A 20,656-nucleotide genomic window follows, 5' to 3' on the forward strand; every position below is an offset into this window, starting at 1 on the left:
AGGGACACCGCCCGCAACCACTGGACAGCCCCGCCCCATTCTGGGCGGCCTTGCCTCAAATATCTGCCAGGGCTGGAAGTGCTGGAGGAACGAGAACCCCAGTCCTGATCCACCCTGCACCTTGGACCCCCTGGGGTGACCCAGAGCAGGTGAGGCCTGCTGTGCTCTGAACAAGGTCACAGTGGGTCACAGAGGTCCTGCTTCTGCTACAGCGGAGGGCAGCCTGGACCATTCAGCATCCTCTCCATGGAGGTGCCCGGGGGCAGGACTCCGCCCTCCAGCTGCCTGGGACCAGGTTCGCAGACACGGATAAGGCAGACACAGCATCAGAGCAGGTGCAACTGGGCTGGGGCTTCAGGCATGCTGGGTCCTCCGGGGGTTCTGGAATATTCCCCTCCCCCTTCATCACTCCCACCAGGCCCCTCCACGGTTCCTCCACCCTCAAGCTTCAAGCGCCTTTGGAATGAGCCAGTGTAGATGGCAATGGAGCTGCTCCAAGCACACCATTTATTCCCAGACGCTTCCCGGCCCTGTGACCCTGGGTGCTGGTCACTGATTCGAACTAATGGCTGTGCCTCGGCCTGAGCAGGCAGTGGCAGGCACTATCTGAGGGGCATGTGTGGTGCAAACAAAAGGGCCGAGCCCCCAGCTCTCCAGCACCATGAGCCCGAGAAGAGATCAGCCCCATGCCCACTATGGCTCCTGCGGATTCGTCTCTCTGCCAGGGACAGGACCTCACTCCTTCCCTGTGAGGCTGGGTCCTGCTCATTACAGTCCCTTCTCCTGAGGTCCTCATCGAGAGAGCGGCGCTCTGCCAGCCCGCAGACTTCACCTCCCCATGGGCGGGGGCACAGTGGGTCCTCGCCTATCTCTGGGTGCAGGTGGATGTCTCCCCGAGTGGGCTGTGTCTGTCCAGGAGCCCAGGCCTGCCCTGTGCCTGTGGCCCCATCTCCCCAGCCTCCTGCATCCCCCACAACTCCTGGAGATTTTCTGCTGATGCCTCTCTGGCCCAGAGGGTCCGTGCGCCCACACCTTCGGAGATCATCTAGTCCGTCCTTTCTGGCAAGTGACTGCCAGCCCCTCTGCCCAGCACCTGGCCTGAGCCCTCGGGCACCTCCCTCACCAGGAGCACTGCAGCACCTCTTGGAGCGTCTTCCGGAGCTCTGGGCTTCGGAAAGCATAGATGAGCGGGTCCACGATGGTGTTGCAGATGATAAGGGCCAGGAAGAGGTTGAAGTTCCTGAAGATGCAGTGGCAGGTGGGGTGTTGAGGACAGAGGACGATGAGCAAGAGGTGCAGGAAGAAGGGGCCCCAGCAGAGGAAGAAGATGCCCAGCAGGGTGGTGAGAGTGGCAGCCCCTTTGAGGCCGAAGCCCTGGGGGGCAGGGCGCTGCCTCTTGTGCAGCCGGGCGATGCCACGGGTGTGCTGGCACGCCTGCACCAGCATGCGGACGTACAGCACCGCCATGAGCGCCAGCAGGGCCACAAAGAAGCTGACCAGACAGAGCAGGACGGCCGTGTGGTCGTAGTAGGCGATGAAGAGGGTGCTGGAGACGACGCTGGCCACCCAGATGCCCGCGATGGCCCGCCACACCCGGGGCAGCGTCACGATGCTGTGGTAGCGCAGCGCATAGAAGATGGAGATGTACCGGTCCACGGCGATGGCGGCCAGGAAGCAGAGGCTGGACACCATGGAGCCACAGATGAACACGTCCAGGATGTCATCCAGCTGCTGCACCGTGGTGGCCTGGGCCGCCAGCGCGCCCGCCTCCAGCAGCAGCACAACGGCTGTGCCCAGCACGTTGCTCACGCTCACCAGCAGGTCCGATACGGCCAGGCAGCAGATGAAGAAGTACATGGGCGAGTGCAGGTTGCGGTTCTTGGCGATGGCGGCCACCACCAGCACGTTCTCCACCAGGCTCACCAGCCCCAGGCTGAGGAAGAGCCCGTTGGGAATGGACACCTCCAGGCACCAGGTGCCCGTCTGGTTGGGGGCCAGCTCGAGGTGGGGGGTGGCTGGGGAGGTGGAGTTGAAGATGCCCAGCAGCCTCCTCTGGGGGCCCTGTGCCAGCATAGTCCCCCCGGGAAGCAGGAAGGGGCCTCCCGCGACGGGCATCTGCTCAGCTCATGGTGTCCCCAGTGGGGCCCTGTGCACCCCCGGGGCCCTCTCACACTCACCCTCTCCCTGGCTGGCAGATGCTAGCCCAGGTGCCCCCGCTTCTCGACCAATCTGGTCACTTCCCAGCCAGGACCCCAAGCTCCGCAGCACCAACCCTCTGGCCCTCGGTCCACTCCCCACCTCTCCCTTGGGGTGTGGTCGCTCAGGCCCTCACATTTCTATGCCTCCTGCCTCCCAGGCCAGGCAGGACTGCGGTCCAGGAAGAATGGAGCCTTTCTCTACATGCTTCACATCGTCCGCTCAGCCCCTCCTCCTGAGGGGTGCCACATGATGGGCGTGTGCCCGGGGATTCATCAGAGAGCACCCTGGGCACCCCTGCTGCCACCAGGCGGCGTACCTGGCACCCAGGGCCGTCCGGCTTCCCAGGCTCCAACTCCGGGCACAGCCGACATTCCCCTTCCTGCTCACAGCCACTGCGGCATCACCAGTGTTCTGCCAGCCAGCTCCCAGTCAGGCCTCGGCTCCAGGCGCCTGTGTGGGGTGTCCTCTCGACCTGCCAGAGAGGCAAACACCACTTCCTGGAAGCCTCCGGTTCTGAGGCCAGCCCATGCTGTCTGCCCGGAAGCGTCTTTGGCCTTTGGCCGTCCACCCCCACTCCGTTAGATGTTCACTGAGGGCAGCTCATCCCCAGGCCCCCCAGGCCCTTTGCTGAGTGCTGCCCGAGGGCAGCCTGGCCCATGGGCTGGAAGATATGCTGTGTCATCCTGGGGGGGGGGGGCCCTCGGACAGAGCTGCCGGGAGCCCCATTGCTCTGGGGAAGGATGCCACAGGCTCCAAGCCAGGAGCCACTTCCAGACAAACCTCATTCTCCAGCCACGGGGCCGCTGTGGGAACACGGGCCCAGAGTGCCCGTGGGCACCGTGCTGGCCTTATGCCACCCCAGCACTTCCTCACTGAAGATGGCACCTGTGACCACAAACCCTGCTCTGGAGGCCGAGGCAGAAGGGGAAGGGGACAGTGAGGCAACCAGAAAGATAAGTGGCTGGCGGCGGAGATGGGGCCGGGAGGGAGTTGGGGAGGTCTGTGTTTTTTCTTTTTTTAATTGATTTTTAGAGAGGAAGGAAGAGAAAGAAACATCAATTTGTTGTTTCACTTATTTAGGCATTCACTGGTTGCTTTTTAAAATTTTTATTTTTATTGTTGAAAGCATTACAGATACTGGGTGATTCTTGTACGTGCCCTGACCAGGGGATTGAACCCACAACCTTGGCGTATGGGGATGATGCTCTAACCAACTGAGATACCTGGCCGAGCAGGTCTGTGTTTTGAGTTGTATCTATGATATTCCTGCTCATTCCTTCCCGTCCACTGGCTGCCAGATGGCTTGACGGGCCCATATGAGCACACACTGATGTCCACTTATCGACATTAATCACTCCTTCCAGCACACAACTTATGGTACAGAGCTCTCCCCACCTTTTTTGAAGCACGTCACAGGTACAGCACACACCTTATAAATACGCAGGGTGGCAGACGCCCTGAGCCAGGTTTGTGCCTCCTCAGCGTGGAGACGCCCCAACCACACTGGTCATCGGGGCAGCTCCCAACACATCACAGTGCCGCTGGGCGCTCCTGCCCCGTGTCTGGTGACCAGTCAGGTGTCCCTCTGGGTGACACAAGAATTCCGTGGCCGAGGCAGATCTCCGCTTTGGTAGACTCAGCCAAACAACTTTCCAAAAGGGGACCAGGTGCGTTTCTGGAGGTTGCAGCCCCCACTTCCCAGGTGTGGATGGAATGACAGGCCTCTCCAAGCTCCACAGGCAGCAGCACAGGACGGGCCCCACTGCACACCCCCTCCCACCCTTTGGTGGAGGACCCCAGAGGGCCCCAGGATAGGAACATGAGGCTGTGCTGTGGCAGGAAGGTGGTCTCAGCAGCTGTGAGGGTCCACGGTCCCTGCCACACCTCCCAGGGGTTCACTGCAGCTCCACGTCCCCAAGAGCTGCCTTCTAGCCCTGGGCACTGATGGTGCCTGCTGGGTGAGCAGGGCCCTGCCCACCACATTTCAGGGATGCTATCATATCCGGCTCTATAAATGAGGCCTTTGAGGTGGCCAGTGCCCCCACCCCAGCCTGAGACTTCAAAGGGCATGAGACTTGGCAGCTGTTGGCAGGTGACCACAGCCTTCTTTCCGGGAGGCCTCAGGACCCCATTGGTTCTAATTGCACTCGCCTGTTGGGGACTCTGTGGGAGGGAGACAGCAGATACAGCTGAGTTGGGAAAAATCAACTTTGTGATTAGTTACAGTCATGGGGGAAATGTCTACGGAAATCACAGATAATCCCGAGGCCATTTGAATCACTCGCTCTCTGGTGCCCCTGGGAGATGGCGTGAGGAATGGCAATGGACACAAGAGCGCATCCCACCACGAGACAACGAGCCTGACTCACACGTGAGGAGGCTGTGAGAACAGGAAGTCCCTCAGTCTTGTTACTGTTGTCTCCCCAGCACCAAGAGGCACACAGTGGGCACGCAACATGTGAGCATTCAGTATGCGAATGAGCTCTACAAGGAAACGGGGGCACGGACAGCTCAATGAAGGGGTGCATGTGTCCAGCCACGCCACGCCAGTGGGGTAGGGTCACAGCCGTGCAGCGTGCAGCCTGCCTCGTGGCTCTCTGCACAGTGGGATGTCAGGAAGGGCTGGCCCAGAGCTGGGTCAGTGTCTTGGTTCAAAGGTGGTCTGGTTTCCCTTGAACTTGGGGAGGTCAGGGCCGGGAGGGTGCCCTGCAGACAGGATGCTTCCAGCTTACAACTTCAGTGCCCTGGATCCTCAGCAGCCTGGTGTGGTTCTCAGCTGCCAACCTGCCAACAAGCCTGCCTCCATGTTCTGGTCATGCTGCAGATCAAATGCCCCCAATCTCTGCCGTCCATTCCTGAGCCATCGTCTCGCAGGTTCCCCTGACTCAGTGTTTTCCAATAAAAAACATTATGTCGGACTGGAAAGACCCGCCTGTGTGCCCAGCCCGGGGACCTGGTGCCTGCCCTCCCGCCCTGGACCTGCCCCAGGGCCGACAGAAGCACACAGGGCCCCTGCCTCACGCTGGGCACTGACCCAGCTTGGGAAAGAGCTCACATGCGCAGGCATAACGTTCACGTGTACAGGAGAGACAGGGAGGCAGACGGACATGGCATTTTTACTTCAGGGAGCTGGTCAATTCTGACCAGACAAATCAGGAACATAATTGTACAGTGTGGGCGTGGCAGCTGTGCGCTCAGTCCCACTCCCCGTCCCCCTCGGCGTGGTCCTCATGCGGAGCCTCTGGGTCATGGAAGTGAAAGGTGGCCATCATGTCTCGCACAGCCAGCATCAGCCTGTTCAAGCCCTGGTTGTGGTCCAGGCCCTCGGCCCCTCCGTCCTCTTGCCTCTCCCCCTGTGGCAATGAGACCCATCTGAGCAGGGCTTTCTGGGCCCCAGCACGCCCACGGAGCTCACTCAGGGCCTGTCGAGGCAGCAGCTCCTGGAAGCCATATACATGCGTCTACCTAACAAGGCCAGGCCACCAGAGTGGGATCCAGCAGCCCCGCTGACTGAGGGGTGTTCTGTCCCATCGGCAGCCACGCCAGCTTCCTAGGCAGACTGGGTGCCCCTGCTGCTGGCAGTGCTGGCTCTGGACAGTCACACCTGAAGGGACCTGTTGACCCGGTGGCCAGCAGAGGCCAGGTGAGCTCACCTACCTCCATGGTGTAACTGGGCAGAAGTGACCGAAAGAAGAGGGCGATTGTGTTTCCATGGCTGACAGGGCTCAGCCTGAAAGAGAAAGAACAGTGAGGAAACGAAGCAGAGACAGAAAGGCAGCAGCTGAAGACGGGGCTGAGCTGGGGCCTGGAGCCCCAGGGGCAGGCAGCCACAACTCAGTCAGCTCAGGGGGTGCTGCCGGCACCCAGAGCCACGGGGAGACTGTTTCAGAGCCAGGGGCTGGCCCTTTACAGCCTGGCTTCTTGAACCAAGTGGAAAGCATAGCCCACCATAGCCAGGTGCCTTGCTTATAAGCGAAGATTTGGTTGCAAAGTGTTCTTCAGCACTCAAGCGAAGGAGTCTAGGAAACTGGTCATAGAGAGATCCGGCCCTGGCCAGGGTGGCTCAGTTGGCTGGGTGTTGTCTTGTGCACTAAACGGTTGCCAGTTTGATTCCCAGTCAGGACACATGACCAGATAGCAGCAGGCTCCATTCCTAGTGGGGTGCGTGGAGGAGGCAGGTGACTGATGTTTCATTTCACATTGATGTTTCTAACAATTTAAAAAAAAAAAAGGCGGCCCTAGCCGGTTTGACTCAGTGGATAGAGCATCAGCCTGTGGCCTGAAGGGGTCCTGGGTTTGATTCTGGTCAAGGGCACATGCCTGGGTTGCAGACTCGATCCCCAGTACGGGTGTGCAGGAGGTAGCTGACCAACGATTCTCTCATCACTGATGTTTCTCTTTCTCTCTCCCACCTCCCTTCCTCTCTGAAATAAGTAAAAATACTCTATCTTTAAAAAAAAAAAGCGATTCCAGGGCAAGTGTTAAGGGAAGGCCCCTCCTGGTGAAATGAGGTGCTGCGACCCAGCTCTAGGAGACACTGAGGTGCTGCTCGGCAGTGACCTTAATTTGCTCTGAAAGCTCCGGGTCTCACGGCTGGGGGTGGGGGCAATGCTAAGTCACTGAAGCCCTACAGCCACTCCTCAGTGCTAAGAGTCCGGCCTGCGCCTGTGACACTGGCAATAATTTCCACTGGAGCAGCTTACTGGGAACTGTTACCTAGGAATAAGCAATCCAACTCTTATACTTTGGTGAGGAAAGAAGGATTTCTACAAAACGTGCTCTTTTGAGATCTGAAAGCTCATGCTCCCTTAAGTGGGACCATTTGTTGGTGCCTCTTCCAGATCTAGGACATGGTGAGGGCTCTGGGCAAGGCAATTCCTCAGCTTTAAAGGCCAGAAAGAGAAAGGGAGCCGTCAACACACACCCAGCAGCTGTGGACGTGGCCCTGCTTCTCCTGGCCACGCTACCTTCGGATGTCACCTCTTTACCTGGCTAGGGCACCCCAAATCTCAGTGTACCCTCCACTCTCAGCAGTTCCTGGTGGCAGTTTCCAGATTCTATACCTGACGTGTTTCCCCCACTGCACTGGACATGCCTCCAGGGCAGAGGTGTCCTTACTGCTTCCCACTGTATGTGCAGCACCTGCCACAGAACCTGACAGAGCGATGCTCCTAGTCAGACAAAGACAGGGAAAGCACCCACGCCTGGAAACGCTGACCCACGACCCCAAATCACTCGGCTCTGAGAGCCTGTGTCTGGAGGAGGCAGCAAGTCCCCGGCCCGAAGCACTGATCTGAGAGCCAGAATGCAAAGGCACCAGGAGCGGTGGACAGGTACCTTTCTGGCCTGGTGTAGGAGTAGATGGTATCTGAGGGAGGCAGAGGGTCAAAGCCCATCACAGACTGTGTGGTCACATCCTGCAGAATGAGACAGAGAACGGAGATGCAGCCGAGCCCTGTGCTGTGCCTCTGCTCCACCCTCCGCAGCCTGTCAGCAGATTCTGGTCTGGGTCGGGCCTTTCTGCTGGAGTGGCCCCCGCGGCCAAGCTGTGTTTACTGTGCCCCAGGCTTTGGGTGAGGGTGGGACACACCATCACCATCACACAACGCCGCAATCTCTGCCCAGGGTGTCAGCAGCTCAGAGCAGTAGACTACAGGTTGCGAGGCCCTGAGGGGAGGGGCCAGCTCCCCCAGCTCCCCCAGCTCCCACGGCAGCCGCGCTCCTTACCGGGGGCAGGGCAGCAACAGCTTCTTTGATCTCAGAGAGGACCACGTGACGGTGGATATTTCTGGGCGCACGCTGGTAGAGCACCTTCCGCCTGGGCCCAGGGAGAAAAAGGACAGTCATGGAATGGAGCCCTCCTCAAACCCACATTCATGATCGAGATTCCCGAGTAGAGCGCACTCACTTTTCTCCTGTGGACCTATCAGGCCAAAAGCTGTCCAGCTGCCCCAGCCCCAGTCTCACCTGTTCTCACACTCTTCCACGGCGGGGTCCCCAGCATCCACTGCCTGTAGGACCTCACGGACATTCTCCTCCAGCCAACTCATGATGGCAGGCTCCTTCCAGAGGAAGTGGGACCGCCCGAGGTACAGGCTCACCAGCTGGCTCAGCGCAGGGGGCTGGCTGCGGGAAGGCAGGGCCTGTAAGCATATCCCCCCACCCAGGTCCAGGCCTCCAGGTGCCTGCTGGCACATGCTGGGAACAGCCAGGGTGTGCCCAAAGCCTGAAGTGAGCGGAGGCTGCCCAGAGGGCTGCCAACCTGGGATATGCCACTGCCCAGAGGTGGGGCGCAGGTGCTCACTTCTGAACATCGCACGTGATCATTACCAAGTATGAGTTCCTTAACAGGAACGAAAAATACAAAAAGAACATAGGGCACCCATGCCCTGCCCCCCCCACATCAGGAAACCTTGTGCTTTGGGCTGCAGGTTGCTCACACCCCGCCAGCTCCATGTCCAACAGGCCAGGCCCCCGCAGACATGCAGACAGCCTGTACTATGCACATGTCACATCTGTGCCCCTTGGGGGGGTCTTCCAGTCTTTACCTTATTTCGGAATTGGGTCCAAAGAAGGGGTGACAGGCGACGGCGGCATCCGGCCGAACGCTGCAGCACTCGAGCAAGGGCATTAGAACTGCGGGAGGAGGCAGAGGCCTGATGGGTTACTCACGCACAAGGAGCCAACTCTGAAGGAGGGTCCTCAGTCCTGCTGTTTCCCAGGGGCCCCGTCTGCATCTAAGGGGACCCACCTGTGATCCCCAAGCATGGATGCCAGATGTTCTCATCCTAAAGACCACACACCCCACCCTCAGCAGCACCCTCACAAGGGAGAACCCCGTCTTCCCAGTGACTCCCCAGGAATGGGCTAAAGTAGCATCAAGCTCCGTTCTGACACAGAAGCAGCTTCACAGAAGGACACGGACCTCTGTAGCCCAGTGAGCAGGGGCACCGCTGGCAGTTCTGTGGTGCAGGGCTCCAGACCCGACCAGAACCCCCTGCTGTGTGTCAACAGCCCCAGGCAGGGGGCCTGGCTGCAGACCACCCTCCTCCACACTAAGAGCCACAGCTCCAGCAGATGGATGGGAGGGTCGGTTCCCTGAGTCTGCTGGGCAGCCAGTATTCAGAACGGCCAGGCTAAGGTGTGCGTGCAGGGCTGGGGTGGCTGAGGGTGCAGTGTGCTGGGAGCCTGAGCGGCTTGGCCTCCTCCCACCCCAGAGCCCCATCTCCCCTCTGGCACCACCTCACACACCATCCCACTGTCTGTCTCCCTGCCCTGGAACATCAGCCCCAGAGGCGGGAATCCTGGCTGCTGCCTCCTTGTAAAGCTGCATGTGGCGTAAGGACGCGGGTCCGGGGGGAGGGGTACAGCAGCGCGCTCCTTTCCCAGGCCACACTCCCTTTCAGGATGTATGGGAAGCTGCTGACTGCACCCAGGGGCGAGCCCGCAGACCTCTGCACATGACGCCCATGGGGAGCTTGTCCGGGAGGCCCCAGGATGATCTGTCTCAGTCCCTCACACTGGTGAGCAGCTTTGCAGACAAGAAAGCACAGCCCGGCTGGCTGGCTGCCCCTCCCGTCCCCACTTCCCCAGTCCAGGCGCTCACTTCCTGCCCCTCAGAAAATGCCACCCTCCTTCCGAAGGTAACTTCTCAAACTACCCACGTCAAAAGACACCCTAACCCCCAACCCCTCAGACTCAGCTTCACTGCCACGGGCAGGCCTGGCCGCACCCACCTCCAGGGAACATGATGAGGGCCTGTCGCACCAAGAGAGAGGCCTTTTCCCTCGCGGAGCTGAGCTCCTGTTCTGGGAGGTCTGCCTGCTGACTCAGCAGGAAATACGCCAACGGCACGGAGAAGGCGAAGTTTGGGAGCTGGGACAGGTTCCGATGAGCCTGCGAGGTGAAGGGCAGGGCAGCGTTCTCAGGGAGCACCATGTGCAGCGACAGCCGCACCCGGGGTTTCCCTTCGCAGAAGCGACAGACGTGGTTCCCCTTCTCCCGAGCCCCGCACTGCTCTCTTCTGCACACGAGCACCTGAGCTCAGGTTCCACTTATAAACCAGGCAGAGTGGTGAATAGCAGTGAAACAGAACGGTCGTTTGAAGTACGACAGCAAAAATAACGTGACTTTTTTCTTTCACAATTTCACGAAGAGTCGATTCCTTCCAGCCACAGATCTTAGCAACCTCAGTATATGACCTGCATCAGGAGGCTTGTGGTTTGAGGCCGTGATGAAGTGAAAGCGGGCGACCTGAGCACAAGCACTGTGACACCCCCACAGTCGACCTGGTAGCCAAGAAGGCTCCTCAGCGCTCCTATCCTCTGACACCGCGCAGAGCAGGCGGGGTCTCCCGGGACCTTCGCCACGGTGTCCTCAGCGTCCCTGGAGGACAGGACTGTGCAGGCCGTTGGCACGCCCCCACCTACCTCCCACTCCTGGAACAGGCGGATCAGGTACTCGTAGTCGCGTGCCCGCAGGGCCAGGTGGTCGACCAGCAGCAGCATGCACAGGGGGTCCTCGTCGGGCTCCAGGCTTCCGGAGGCGGCACGCGAGCAGGGAGGCAGAGGGAGAGAAAACCCAGAGTGGGCCCCTGTGTGTCGCGGGCCTGCGGCCCCCGAGCATGCAGCCCAGCCGGACACTCACCTCAGGATGAGCTTGCAGTACTCCAGCGCCGTGCGCGGGCAGCCCCGCTTTTCCAGGAAGCTCATCTGCTTGTAGAGGGCCAGGTAGAAGCTCCTAGACCCAAGACAGTTCCTCGTGAGCCAGAGCGACAGCAGGTGGAAAGGCCACGTCGCCCAGGATCCTCATCCAGCACGGCCCCTCGCGCCTGCCGCATCGTTGCGTTTCCTGTGTGGCCTAATCACTGTGAATGTTCGAGAGTGTTCCTGTGTCTGCAGAGAAGGTGACGCTCTGCTTGCTGTTTGAGTTTCATGTGCAACCATTACATAAAACCAAGCTTCTTAGTTCAAACCTTTATCTTGGGGTTTTTTTTTTTTCACCCCAACACCCACGGGAAGGTTGTCTGTGAGGCCCCAGGACAATCTTATGTCTCAGTCCCTAAAATTGGTGAAAAGCAGGATTGCAGTTATTACTTATGGGAAGAGAGTTAAAATCTGTCATTACAACCTTCATTTTTCCTCACATTTCCACAGTCAAAGTAGCTCTGATGTTGATGCACCACGTCTGTGACTGCAATGATCCCAGCAGGCCATTATTTTTATCAACACCTACTGCCTGGGTAACGCCTGGAATGTGAGTATCTTATAGCCTGTCTTAAAGAACTAGGAATTTAACTGGAGCAGCCAGGCTGACAAACACAAGCAGTGGAGGAAGCTCAGATGCAGTCCCCAGTGCAGACGGTGCAGTGGGTCAGCATGCCTGGGACTCAGGACAGCCTCCAGGGCGAGGGAATGCCCCAGGACAGAGGGCATGCCCACCCCACCAGGGCCCTGAAGACCAGGATGAGGGCAGCGGGGAGGCTGTTGTGGCCATCAGGGCCTGAGCAGGGGCGGAAGTTCAGGATGGCAGAAGTCTCTGTAAGACAAGAGGGCCCATGCACACAACTGCTCACTGCAGAGCAACAGGGTCTGGCTGAATTCCAGCTACTCACTCCAGAACCACACACCCCCGCGTACAGGGCATTGCAGAGCTTCCTAAACTCTTGGGCACGGATCCTTTTGTCCAAAGATACAAGGAAACACGATGACAGACCCCATCACGGCGAAGTGGCTTAGCAGGCTCACTTCTAACACAAACACATGTTACCCCAGCCCTCTTGCATTCAAGCTTTAAACCCAGTGAGATGCCTGGCTTAAGCCACCTGGTGGGACCCCTTGTGGACAGCTCACGCCACCTGCTCCCACTCCCTTGCCTGGGTCTCATGTCACCTGTGAAAGCTCCAACACACAAGAAAAAGAGCAGTGAGTGCAAGCAAAGCCCTTCGGGGAGGCCGGCTCACCTGTTCTCAGGTCTGCGGTAGTCCAGCCGGCAGGTCCCACTGGTGAGGCTGAACAGGGGGTGGAAGGCACACTCCATGCTGTACAGCGCTCTCTCTGTGGGGCACACAAACACCAGGGGAGGGCATCACAGCCACTGTGTGGCAGCTGCAACCCCGTCCTCTGTGGCTCACAACAAGGAAAGCTCTGGAAGGAGTCAGGTCACTAGGATTTAGGGGAAGTGACTGCACCAACGTGACCCTAGGGATCACCAAGCTGGCAACACCAATTCCAGACAAAAAAATGCAAACGCACGTCCTCACAAAACTCACACACAGGCCCAGCAGCTCACTCACGAGGGCCACAGTGTGGGGACAACCCAGGGTGTCACATGCTGGTGGGCACACCAACGGGGCCCATTACCCACTGGAACATCACCCAGCCTGAGAGACACTGCGGTGTATGAAGAAGCCAGACAGACATGAGCAGAAACGTCAACAGGCAAATCCAGAGGCAAAAAGCAGACTGGTGGTTACCAGGGGCTGGGGACTGGGAGGTGACTGAAGAGCTGAGGTTTCTTTTTAAGTAACAAAAATGGTCTAGGACAGGGGTCCTCAAACTTTTTAAACAGGGGGCCAGTTCACTGTCCCTCAGACCGCTGGAGGGCCGGACTATAGTTTAAAAAAAAAAACTATGAACAAATTCCTGTGCACACTGCACATATCTTATTTTGAAGTAAAAAACAAAATGGGAACAAATACAATATTTGTATTTGCATGTGGCCCGCGGGCCGTAGTTTGAGGACCCCCGGTCTAGGATCTACGAGGCTGTACAACTCCAACGCTTTTAACAATATCCTGGGAAACCCATTTGTACCCCAGTTACTTTATCGAATGGCATCTATGCCGCAGCCTCTGAGACACTCGTGGGAGGGGACGTGGGCGCTGCAGCAGGGCCAGTGCGAGCAGCTCTTACCCACGAGGTCTCGCGCCATCTCCTGATCATCCTGGAATCGGCAGGCGTCGCTGAGCTGCAGCAGTGAGTCGACGTGATATGGGCTCGTCTGCAGCAGAACCTTCGAGGCAAGAAGGGAAGCTTATGTGGCTACGGTCGGGGCCTCCAGGGACAACATAGGAGGCACCAGCCCCCGGGCACTTGTTTCTTTCAGGCATCTAAGCCTCAGGGAAAGTATCACTGGGTGAGTCACGACATCCTCCAGCCCAAACAGTGTTCAACACGGTGTTCAAAACTCTGTGCCCACGTGTCTCCACCTTCACCCTCCCCCAGCCGGGTCCCCACACTGGAGGGGAGAAGCAAGCCCCAGCAGCAGCGCCCTGAGCACGGCTCCCGGGACCCAGTCCTGCTGTGGGACTCACGCACCACGATGTTATTGGGCTCCATCGACTCCACGGCAGCCAGGAACTTGTGCTGCGTTTGCTGGTACTCCTCGCTGTGCTCGAATGCAAAGCAGGACAGGCCTTTCTTGGACTCCAGCAGCCGCATCGACAAGCCTGGGGAGGACACCAGGGCAGGCTCATCAGGTGCTCTTGGCGAGGAACCTCTGTGTGCAGAGTGCGAGCTGCCGCATCGAAGCATTGGTTCCACCGCTGAGCGTGGTCCCAGGTGCCTGCTGACTGCCTGCACCCTCCCTGCTCTTTTCCTACAGACGTTTCTCCTCCGAGTGTGGACAGAGGACCAACACCCAGTACAACGTGCAGGGGCCGGGCAGGCATGGAGGAGACATGACTGCAACTCACGACCAGATGCCCTTTCTGGCTGCTTCTCGTGCTCAACTTCAGGGGTACAGGGTCATTTCTGCTGATGAACCTGGAAACTCCCATCTCCCTTCAGCGCCTTCATGAAATAGGTCAGGGGTTCCCGGTCACCCCTGGCTTACTTTACTAGCACTACACTAAGGCACTCATCGCAGGACACACAGCTGACGCCCCCATCTCTGCCCATGCTCGGGGCCTCCCTTCCCTACCCCCCACCTTGGCCCGAGGGCTCCCAGGTGCTCCTCCAGGCCCTGTAGCCAAGCAGCCCCGACAGGACACTTACCCATACCCCATGCCTTTCTGCACGATTGCTATTTTTCTTTCAATTATGTGTACTTACTAGTTTGCAACAAAATATAAAATGTGACACTTCAAAAATGAACTTGATTGCTTCCTATGATGTAATACAAACAGGGAAAAGCAATAAGGTAGATAAAAAGCTGCATTAAAACATGGTCAAGCCTGGCCAATGTGGCTCAGTGGTTGAGCTTCAACCCAGGAACCAAGAGGTGATGGTTCGATTCCTGGTCAGGGCACATGCCGGGGTTGTGGGCTTGATGCCCAGTTGGGGGTGTGCAGGAGGCAGCTGATCCATGATTCTCTCTCACCATTGATGTTTCTATCTCTCTCTCCCTGTCCCTTCCTCTCTGAAATCAAGAAAAATATAAACACACACACACACACACACAACCATGGTAGAGAAGACACACCGTTGGCGTGGGATCTGTGCCCCAACACGGTGGCACCACGCCGGGCACCCGATCACACACCTGCACACAGCTTTGTAGAGGACTGACCTGGCCCAACAGGCTCAGACACCAATAGTGCCCAGCGTCGGCCAACGCACAACCCGCACCTCTGAAGCCTCTCACCTGGCTTGGCGTACCGGGGCCAAGTACTCTTAGGGGTCGTCAGCCACGTACACTTGGGGTACACGCGCTGTCTCTGCCGCGGCCTGTGGAGAACAGGACATGGCACCGCTTCACCTACACTGCCCGACTCCTGCTGGGCTGTGGGAGCAAAACCTCAGGGCGGGGGCAGGGGGGTGAGGCCACAAGGACAAGGACACACGTTTCTCTCTCTCCCCGTCTCTCTTCCTATCTAAAAATCAATAAAAACATTTTTTTAAAAAAAGAACTGTTAAATTAACAAAGGTCAGACTTGTCCTAGAACCGAAACTTCATGTTAGTGGTGACGCTGACTGAGCTGCAAGAAGGAACCTGCTGAGGTTCAGGCTGGAAGTTCACACTGGAAGCTAAGGGTTTGGGAACGTTGGCTACAGAGGCCCGAGCCAGCACCGCAGACAGCCACACTCCAGCTCCTCCCTGACCCACCCTCAGGCCCCTCACAACGGGCACCCTGAGGGTCTCGTTTTTTCACTGTGGCGTTGAGAACCCCACCTTTAATTGAGAACATGCCCGTGTGGGTCTCACCTTTGTTCCCCTAGGACAGCTCGGGCACCGAAATACCTTTTCAGTTCTGTGTCTGGATTTAAGTGTCTAGAGAATTGAAAATTTTAAAAGAAAAATGAAATTGAGTTCTAATAACAATTCTGAGAATTTTAGAAAGTCACATAAAAACCCAGTGAGGAAAACAGCTATTCTGGTGTCCAAGACAACGAGTGGGCCTGCTTTCCCTAACACCACGGCCCCCAGGCAGTGACCTGAGGCTGGCCACTACTCTCAGCCGAGTGAGGGCAGTGAAAGACCTGGACTCATCGGGATTCCCACCAACTCAGGACCAACCTCTACATGGGGACAGGGTTCCAGCATCTACAATCCAGGAAAACATCTTATGTCAATAATGTTCCCACACTGTCAGCTAGAAGTGGAAATGGAGGCATTCCCCTTATCCCCTTTCTCCTTGTCCTGTTTCCTGAATGTCTGATCATGCGCTTGTATCACTTTTAAATACAGTTAGTTTCTTCTGCTCCCAATAAGGACCTTCCTCGGCACGCAGTCTGCAGGCGCGGGAGAGGGTACCTGTGCTCCACATACAGGACGTGCTTCCTCGAGCTCAGGGGAGGTGGGCTGGGGTGGTGAGGGCCACTGCTGTCCTCAATCCTCTCCAAGATGCGATCAATGTCTTCCAGCCCATTTTCCTAAAGGCCCCAAACAGCAACATATTAATCCCCACCCTCACTTTATTTTACATGTTACAACAACCAATAACTGACTCATTTTTACAAAGCACTCATTTGCAATCACGTTTGCTTCCTGAAAGACAACAGGCATATAACAGATTCTTCATAAGAAGCAGCGCAGAACAGACAGAATCACAGGGCCAGAAGAGCCCTCAAGATTCTGAACCACAGGCTACATTTCTGGTCTCACAGGTGCACTCACCTGCTCAGGTAACTGAGCTGGGACTTGAGATTCTGACTGAACAGCCACAAAGACACAACCTCTTTTCGGAACAAACACAGGGGCAACGAGGCACAGGGGCAATATGGAAATACTCTTTCTGACACACGGCTCCTGGGGACATTTACGCCTCAGTACCCGGTATCGGTCAGGGCACAGGTGCAGCAGGCTGAGGGCTCTGCTGCCCAAGAGCAGCGTTTCGGAGGCAGAGTGGGGCTCTAACCCTCACGGAATGGAGCGAACAAACAAGCGGAATCTGGTAGGTAATCTCCCCTTTTCATGTCTCTGACTTCTGAATTAGTTACACTCCTAGCAGGAAGGAATCGAAATATCAAATAAAAACAACCTGCTTTCCTGTCCGTGCCAACAGTGCTCTCGAAAACATGGTGACATGCCTGAAACCTTCCCGACTTTCTGTAAGAAGCGTGGCAGGCACCAACCCCACAGGGTGGCACGGGACAAGAAGGGCAAGGACTTGCTGATATGCAGGGAAAGCGGTGTGAGGACAGGACGCAGTGGCTAAGCCGATTTTCCCCTAAAGACTGTGCTGAGGCTTGAATGCGTGGAGCCCAACTGCAGAGCTAAGGCCTGTGAGCGTTCTGAACTGGGAGCAGATAGGAAGAGAAAGGCCAAGGGATCTAAGCTTCATAATCATGTGACCATAGAACCTGGAGGACAGGTTTGCCACAAACAGATACGCAAACAAACAGCTTCCAACAGCCCCCTGAGAAACAGCCAGAAGACGACAGGGCAGCAGCCAGACATACCGAAGTTTCTCCTGTAGAACTTTTCTTATTTTTCTGTTTCTTTTTCTTCTTTCGGAGTTTGCCACTCACATTCGACTAATAAAAGAAGCACATCTTAGTCAATGTAAAGAGAGAATGAGATCTTAAACCCTGAGAATCAAAGCAGAAGCTGCAGAGGGACAGCGACACCGGACACAGGCTTGATGTCCCCTCCCTCCCACTTCATGAATGTCCTGTGACCTCACCGACTTCTCTCAGACAACAAATGCCTCCCACCAGTCTCCTGACTCCGTGCAGCCTCCACCTTCCTCTCACACCTCTTCCCGACACACCTCAGAGGTCCTTGTGACCTGACAACGCTCACAGGGTTCTGATATCCACCCAGCAGCGTTTTGCTTTCATCATTCACTTTGTCACCCACTCTCCCTGCCACAATCAGCCACCTGGAGACCAGGCCCCACACCACAGTCCCCACACCCATGCCTCTCTGCCTCAACACCTGTCACACCTTCACCTGGCCTCTCCTCCCATCATAGGGTGAAGACTCCTTGGGGAGCCCCCCTGCCCGTTAGGTCCGTCTGCCCCACCCCCACACTCATCAGGTCTCCCCAACTGTAGCTGTCAGTCCATCCATGTCACCCTCTCGACCAGAGGCTCCTGGAGGGCAAAGACTTGTCCCTAGAGCCCAGGAGGCTCCCAAAAGCATGTGTCGAGTAAATGAGCAAAAGGTGTCAGGTGGGACCCTCCCGTGTGCCATGGAGAACACAGAACTAACCTGGCCTGCACATTTTTTCAAGGCACATCCACCCAGGGCCCTGTCCACCTGCCTGAGCCCCAGATGCACAGTCATGAAGAGTGCACACCGCTGAGCAGGGGGACTCTCCCAAAAGGATCTCCTACTGTGGAAACTTGTTTAGGGGACCCCGGATATAGCACCCGTGACGTCCACCAGTCTTCAAGATTTCATGCACATCTGATCACAACTCCCGAGGAAATCTGGGGGCAACTGGGCATTAACAAGACGAAATTCAGAAAATGACAGCAGAGTGTGTGTGGCTGGGCACCCTTGTCCCCACACCTGCTCCAGGGGCCCTGTCCTGTCATCCACCTCTCCATCCTTCCTGGGCTCGGCACTTCCACTCTGGGACTTCCTTTTGCTCCCCGACACCACAGCTTCTGTGCGCAGACCATCGGACCTCTCCCCGTTCACCACAGGTCCTTCCTCAAGATCCTCAATGTTAATCTGTAGGAACAGAGGGGAGAGAAGAGGGCGTCACGGATCATCCCGTTACAAGTACATCCTGGAGGTACTGAGAGGCGTGTCAGTAGCAAGAGCAGAGAGGAGGTGCTGGGGGGCACCTTCAAGGCCACTCTGAGATTGTGGAGGAGGAACAGGAACATGTTATGCCTCAAAGCCCCCAGTGCCAACCGTCTGAACAAGTCCTGGTTCAGGGCTCCTTCAGTTGATGAGCCACAGAAAGTGCTGGGGCACAGGTGGCCCTGGTGTCCTGTCTTCAGAGCTGGCATAATGCAGAATCCCAGAGCATCACAACTTATTTCCCGCTCTGAGCGCCATTTGTCTGTCTAGCAAGTCCTTAAGTCTTTGTTCATAAAAAGAGCACCTGATGTGAAGATGCCGGAATTTTACCAAACGGGGTCTGTCTCCACCAGTAACAGGGCAATTCCTACCTCGGGCGCCTTCTTTTGTGCAGCAGCACTGGGACGCCAGGGGCTGGTTAAGATCTTGCAGCAAAGGGAGGAAGCTGGAATGAGGCCTCTAGTGGACATTTCCTCCAAACTGGCACCTACCCTTTCCCCAGCATTCAACTAAGGGTGCCACCAATGCCTCTCGGTGAAAGTGGGTGCTGACTTCCTATTATGAAGTCATGCTCCCTTCCTTTAAAAAAAATCCTATTTTTTGAGTCCCTTTTGGGAAACTGAGGTGTTTTAAGGAATTCATATTTGTAACGACCCCTATGCCAAGTTCAACCTCAACAGAAAGAACAGTGCGGACTCTATGCCTATGCTGGGCACCGGTATGATGCAGGAAACACAGGTGAGCAAAATAGATGTCACCTGCCCACACAAGGTCAAGGAAGCAAGAACAAGATAAGGCTCCCACATGCAAGATTACAGCCTGAGGCCAGCACTGAGACCCCGCTGTGCTGGACGCCTGGCTGCGGGGACGCGACGATGGGCAGCACACCATGTTCCACGTTGTGAGGAGTAAAGGTGAATGTTTGTAAAGACCCTGCAAGTGCCGGGGTGGAGATCGAAATCAAGGGACCATCCCCCAACCAAGACTCTGAGAAGGGAAGCCCCGCCCACCAACTGATGCACCGCCCCTCGACTTGACGACCACGCCCACTCCGCTGCAGCCCAGACCCCCACTGCCCCGCCCCTGGACACCACGGCCCCACTCCCAGCTGCGGCCAGAACCGGGCGTGGCCCCGCCCCCATGACTTCATGCACCGCCCACTCCCTTCGTCCCGCCCTCCCCACTGCAGCCCGGACCCCAGGTGGCCCCGCCCCCTGACGTCACGGCCTCGCCCCGCGCAGACCCGCCTCACACACCGCGCCCCCGTCACCCCCACCCCAGGCCACCCGGCTCACCAGCTCGAACCGATTGTTGACTCGGACTCCTTCCTTCCCTGGGCTCCGGGGGCGCCGGCCACCTGGCCCCCGCTTTGGTCCTTCTTCTTCCGCATCATCGTCATCACGGAAGCCAAACTGGAGGGCGCCGGGTCCGAGGGGCTCCTGTCCGCGCTGTTCCCCCCTCAGCCTCCGGAGGGCCCGGCGTGACATAGGACCCAACGGCCGCTGACGTGCAGGGACGGGGAGCAGACCGGCAGTAAGCAGAGCGGCCGCGCGCCTGCGCACTGACGGCGCTGGCGCGGGGCTGGCTGGACCTGCGTGTCGCGCCTGCGCGTTGCGCGCTCCGGAACTTCCGCTCTTTTCCGGTGTCACCTACGAAGGTGCGGGCTGGCCCGGACGTGTTCTCGCGCGAGTTGCGTGCCCGGACCGCGGCTTCTCCGCGTCTTCGGGAGACGTGCCCGCGACGGCTGTGGGGCTGGGCTGGGGGAGCGGGCGCCCGGGCTCCGAGCCTCCCGCACCGGGACCTGCACCCTGTTTCGCTGAGGGCGCGCAGGTGAGAGCTGGGGGTCGGGAGGGCCCGGCCCGCTCTGCGCGCCCGGCCTGTGACTCCTCGGCCCGAGTCAGAGGCTGCCCGCGGGACGGGACCCTCGTTAGCGATCGGCTCATCCAACCGAGTCGCTCCCCAAAGCTGCGGACTTCCGGACACCCCCACGGACCACCCTCGGGCGGGATCGACCGAAACCGATCCGCTCTGCTGTTTGCCTTTTGCTGTTGCCGCGCCGGGTTGGCCTCCTGCTCCTTTAGGTTTGGGAAAGCTGGTCCTGTGCGTCATAGCCTCCTGGGAGGCTTTTACAATAAAGATGGAGGGCTCAGGCCAAGCAATCCCGAGGGGCAGCATTGTTATTTTTAAAGCTCTCTGGGGAATTACAGTGTGCAGGCAGGATTGAGAACCCCTGCCCTGCCACCCAAGTACAAGGCCAAGATGAGCGGGAGTGGGGTGACGGACGATGCTCCCCTGTGGAGTCAGGGCAGCACCCTAC

The 20,656-nt window shown here is 57.7% G+C and overlaps 2 protein-coding genes across 5 annotated transcripts; both read right to left on the reverse strand.

Moving 5' to 3' along the window:
• Window positions 1–288: 288 nt before the first annotated feature.
• On the reverse strand, window positions 289–2,879 carry MC1R (melanocortin 1 receptor). Its single transcript, XM_036303376.1, has one exon. The coding sequence runs from the start codon at window positions 2,113–2,115 to the stop codon at window positions 1,120–1,122; it is 996 nt and encodes a 331-aa protein (XP_036159269.1). The 5' UTR covers window positions 2,116–2,879; the 3' UTR covers window positions 289–1,119.
• Window positions 2,880–5,287: 2,408 nt separating this feature from the next.
• TCF25 (transcription factor 25) lies at window positions 5,288–20,451 on the reverse strand. 4 transcript variants are annotated; one of them, XM_036303326.1, is made up of 18 exons: window positions 19,635–20,444; window positions 18,100–18,264; window positions 17,043–17,117; window positions 15,895–16,013; window positions 15,346–15,411; window positions 14,785–14,867; window positions 13,518–13,648; window positions 13,113–13,212; window positions 12,161–12,254; window positions 10,846–10,938; window positions 10,629–10,734; window positions 9,936–10,095; window positions 8,748–8,835; window positions 8,167–8,325; window positions 7,927–8,017; window positions 7,537–7,616; window positions 5,857–5,929; window positions 5,288–5,552 (listed from the first exon to the last, which is right to left on the reverse strand). In XM_036303326.1, exons 1-18 carry the CDS (start codon window positions 19,824–19,826, stop codon window positions 5,394–5,396), a joined length of 2,034 nt encoding a protein of 677 aa, XP_036159219.1. In that variant the 5' UTR covers window positions 19,827–20,444; the 3' UTR covers window positions 5,288–5,393. The 4 variants fall into 4 exon arrangements, with proteins under 4 accessions (XP_036159219.1, XP_036159220.1, XP_036159221.1 ...); XM_036303327.1 differs by having other exon boundaries at window positions 18,130–18,264; window positions 19,635–20,443; XM_036303328.1 differs by lacking the exon at window positions 15,346–15,411 and having other exon boundaries at window positions 19,635–20,451.
• Between the last annotated feature and the right edge of the window lie 205 nt (window positions 20,452–20,656).

Source organism: Myotis myotis, unplaced genomic scaffold, assembly GCF_014108235.1.
Source record: "Myotis myotis isolate mMyoMyo1 unplaced genomic scaffold, mMyoMyo1.p scaffold_m19_p_37, whole genome shotgun sequence".
In the NCBI taxonomy this organism is placed as follows: domain Eukaryota; kingdom Metazoa; phylum Chordata; class Mammalia; order Chiroptera; family Vespertilionidae; genus Myotis; species Myotis myotis.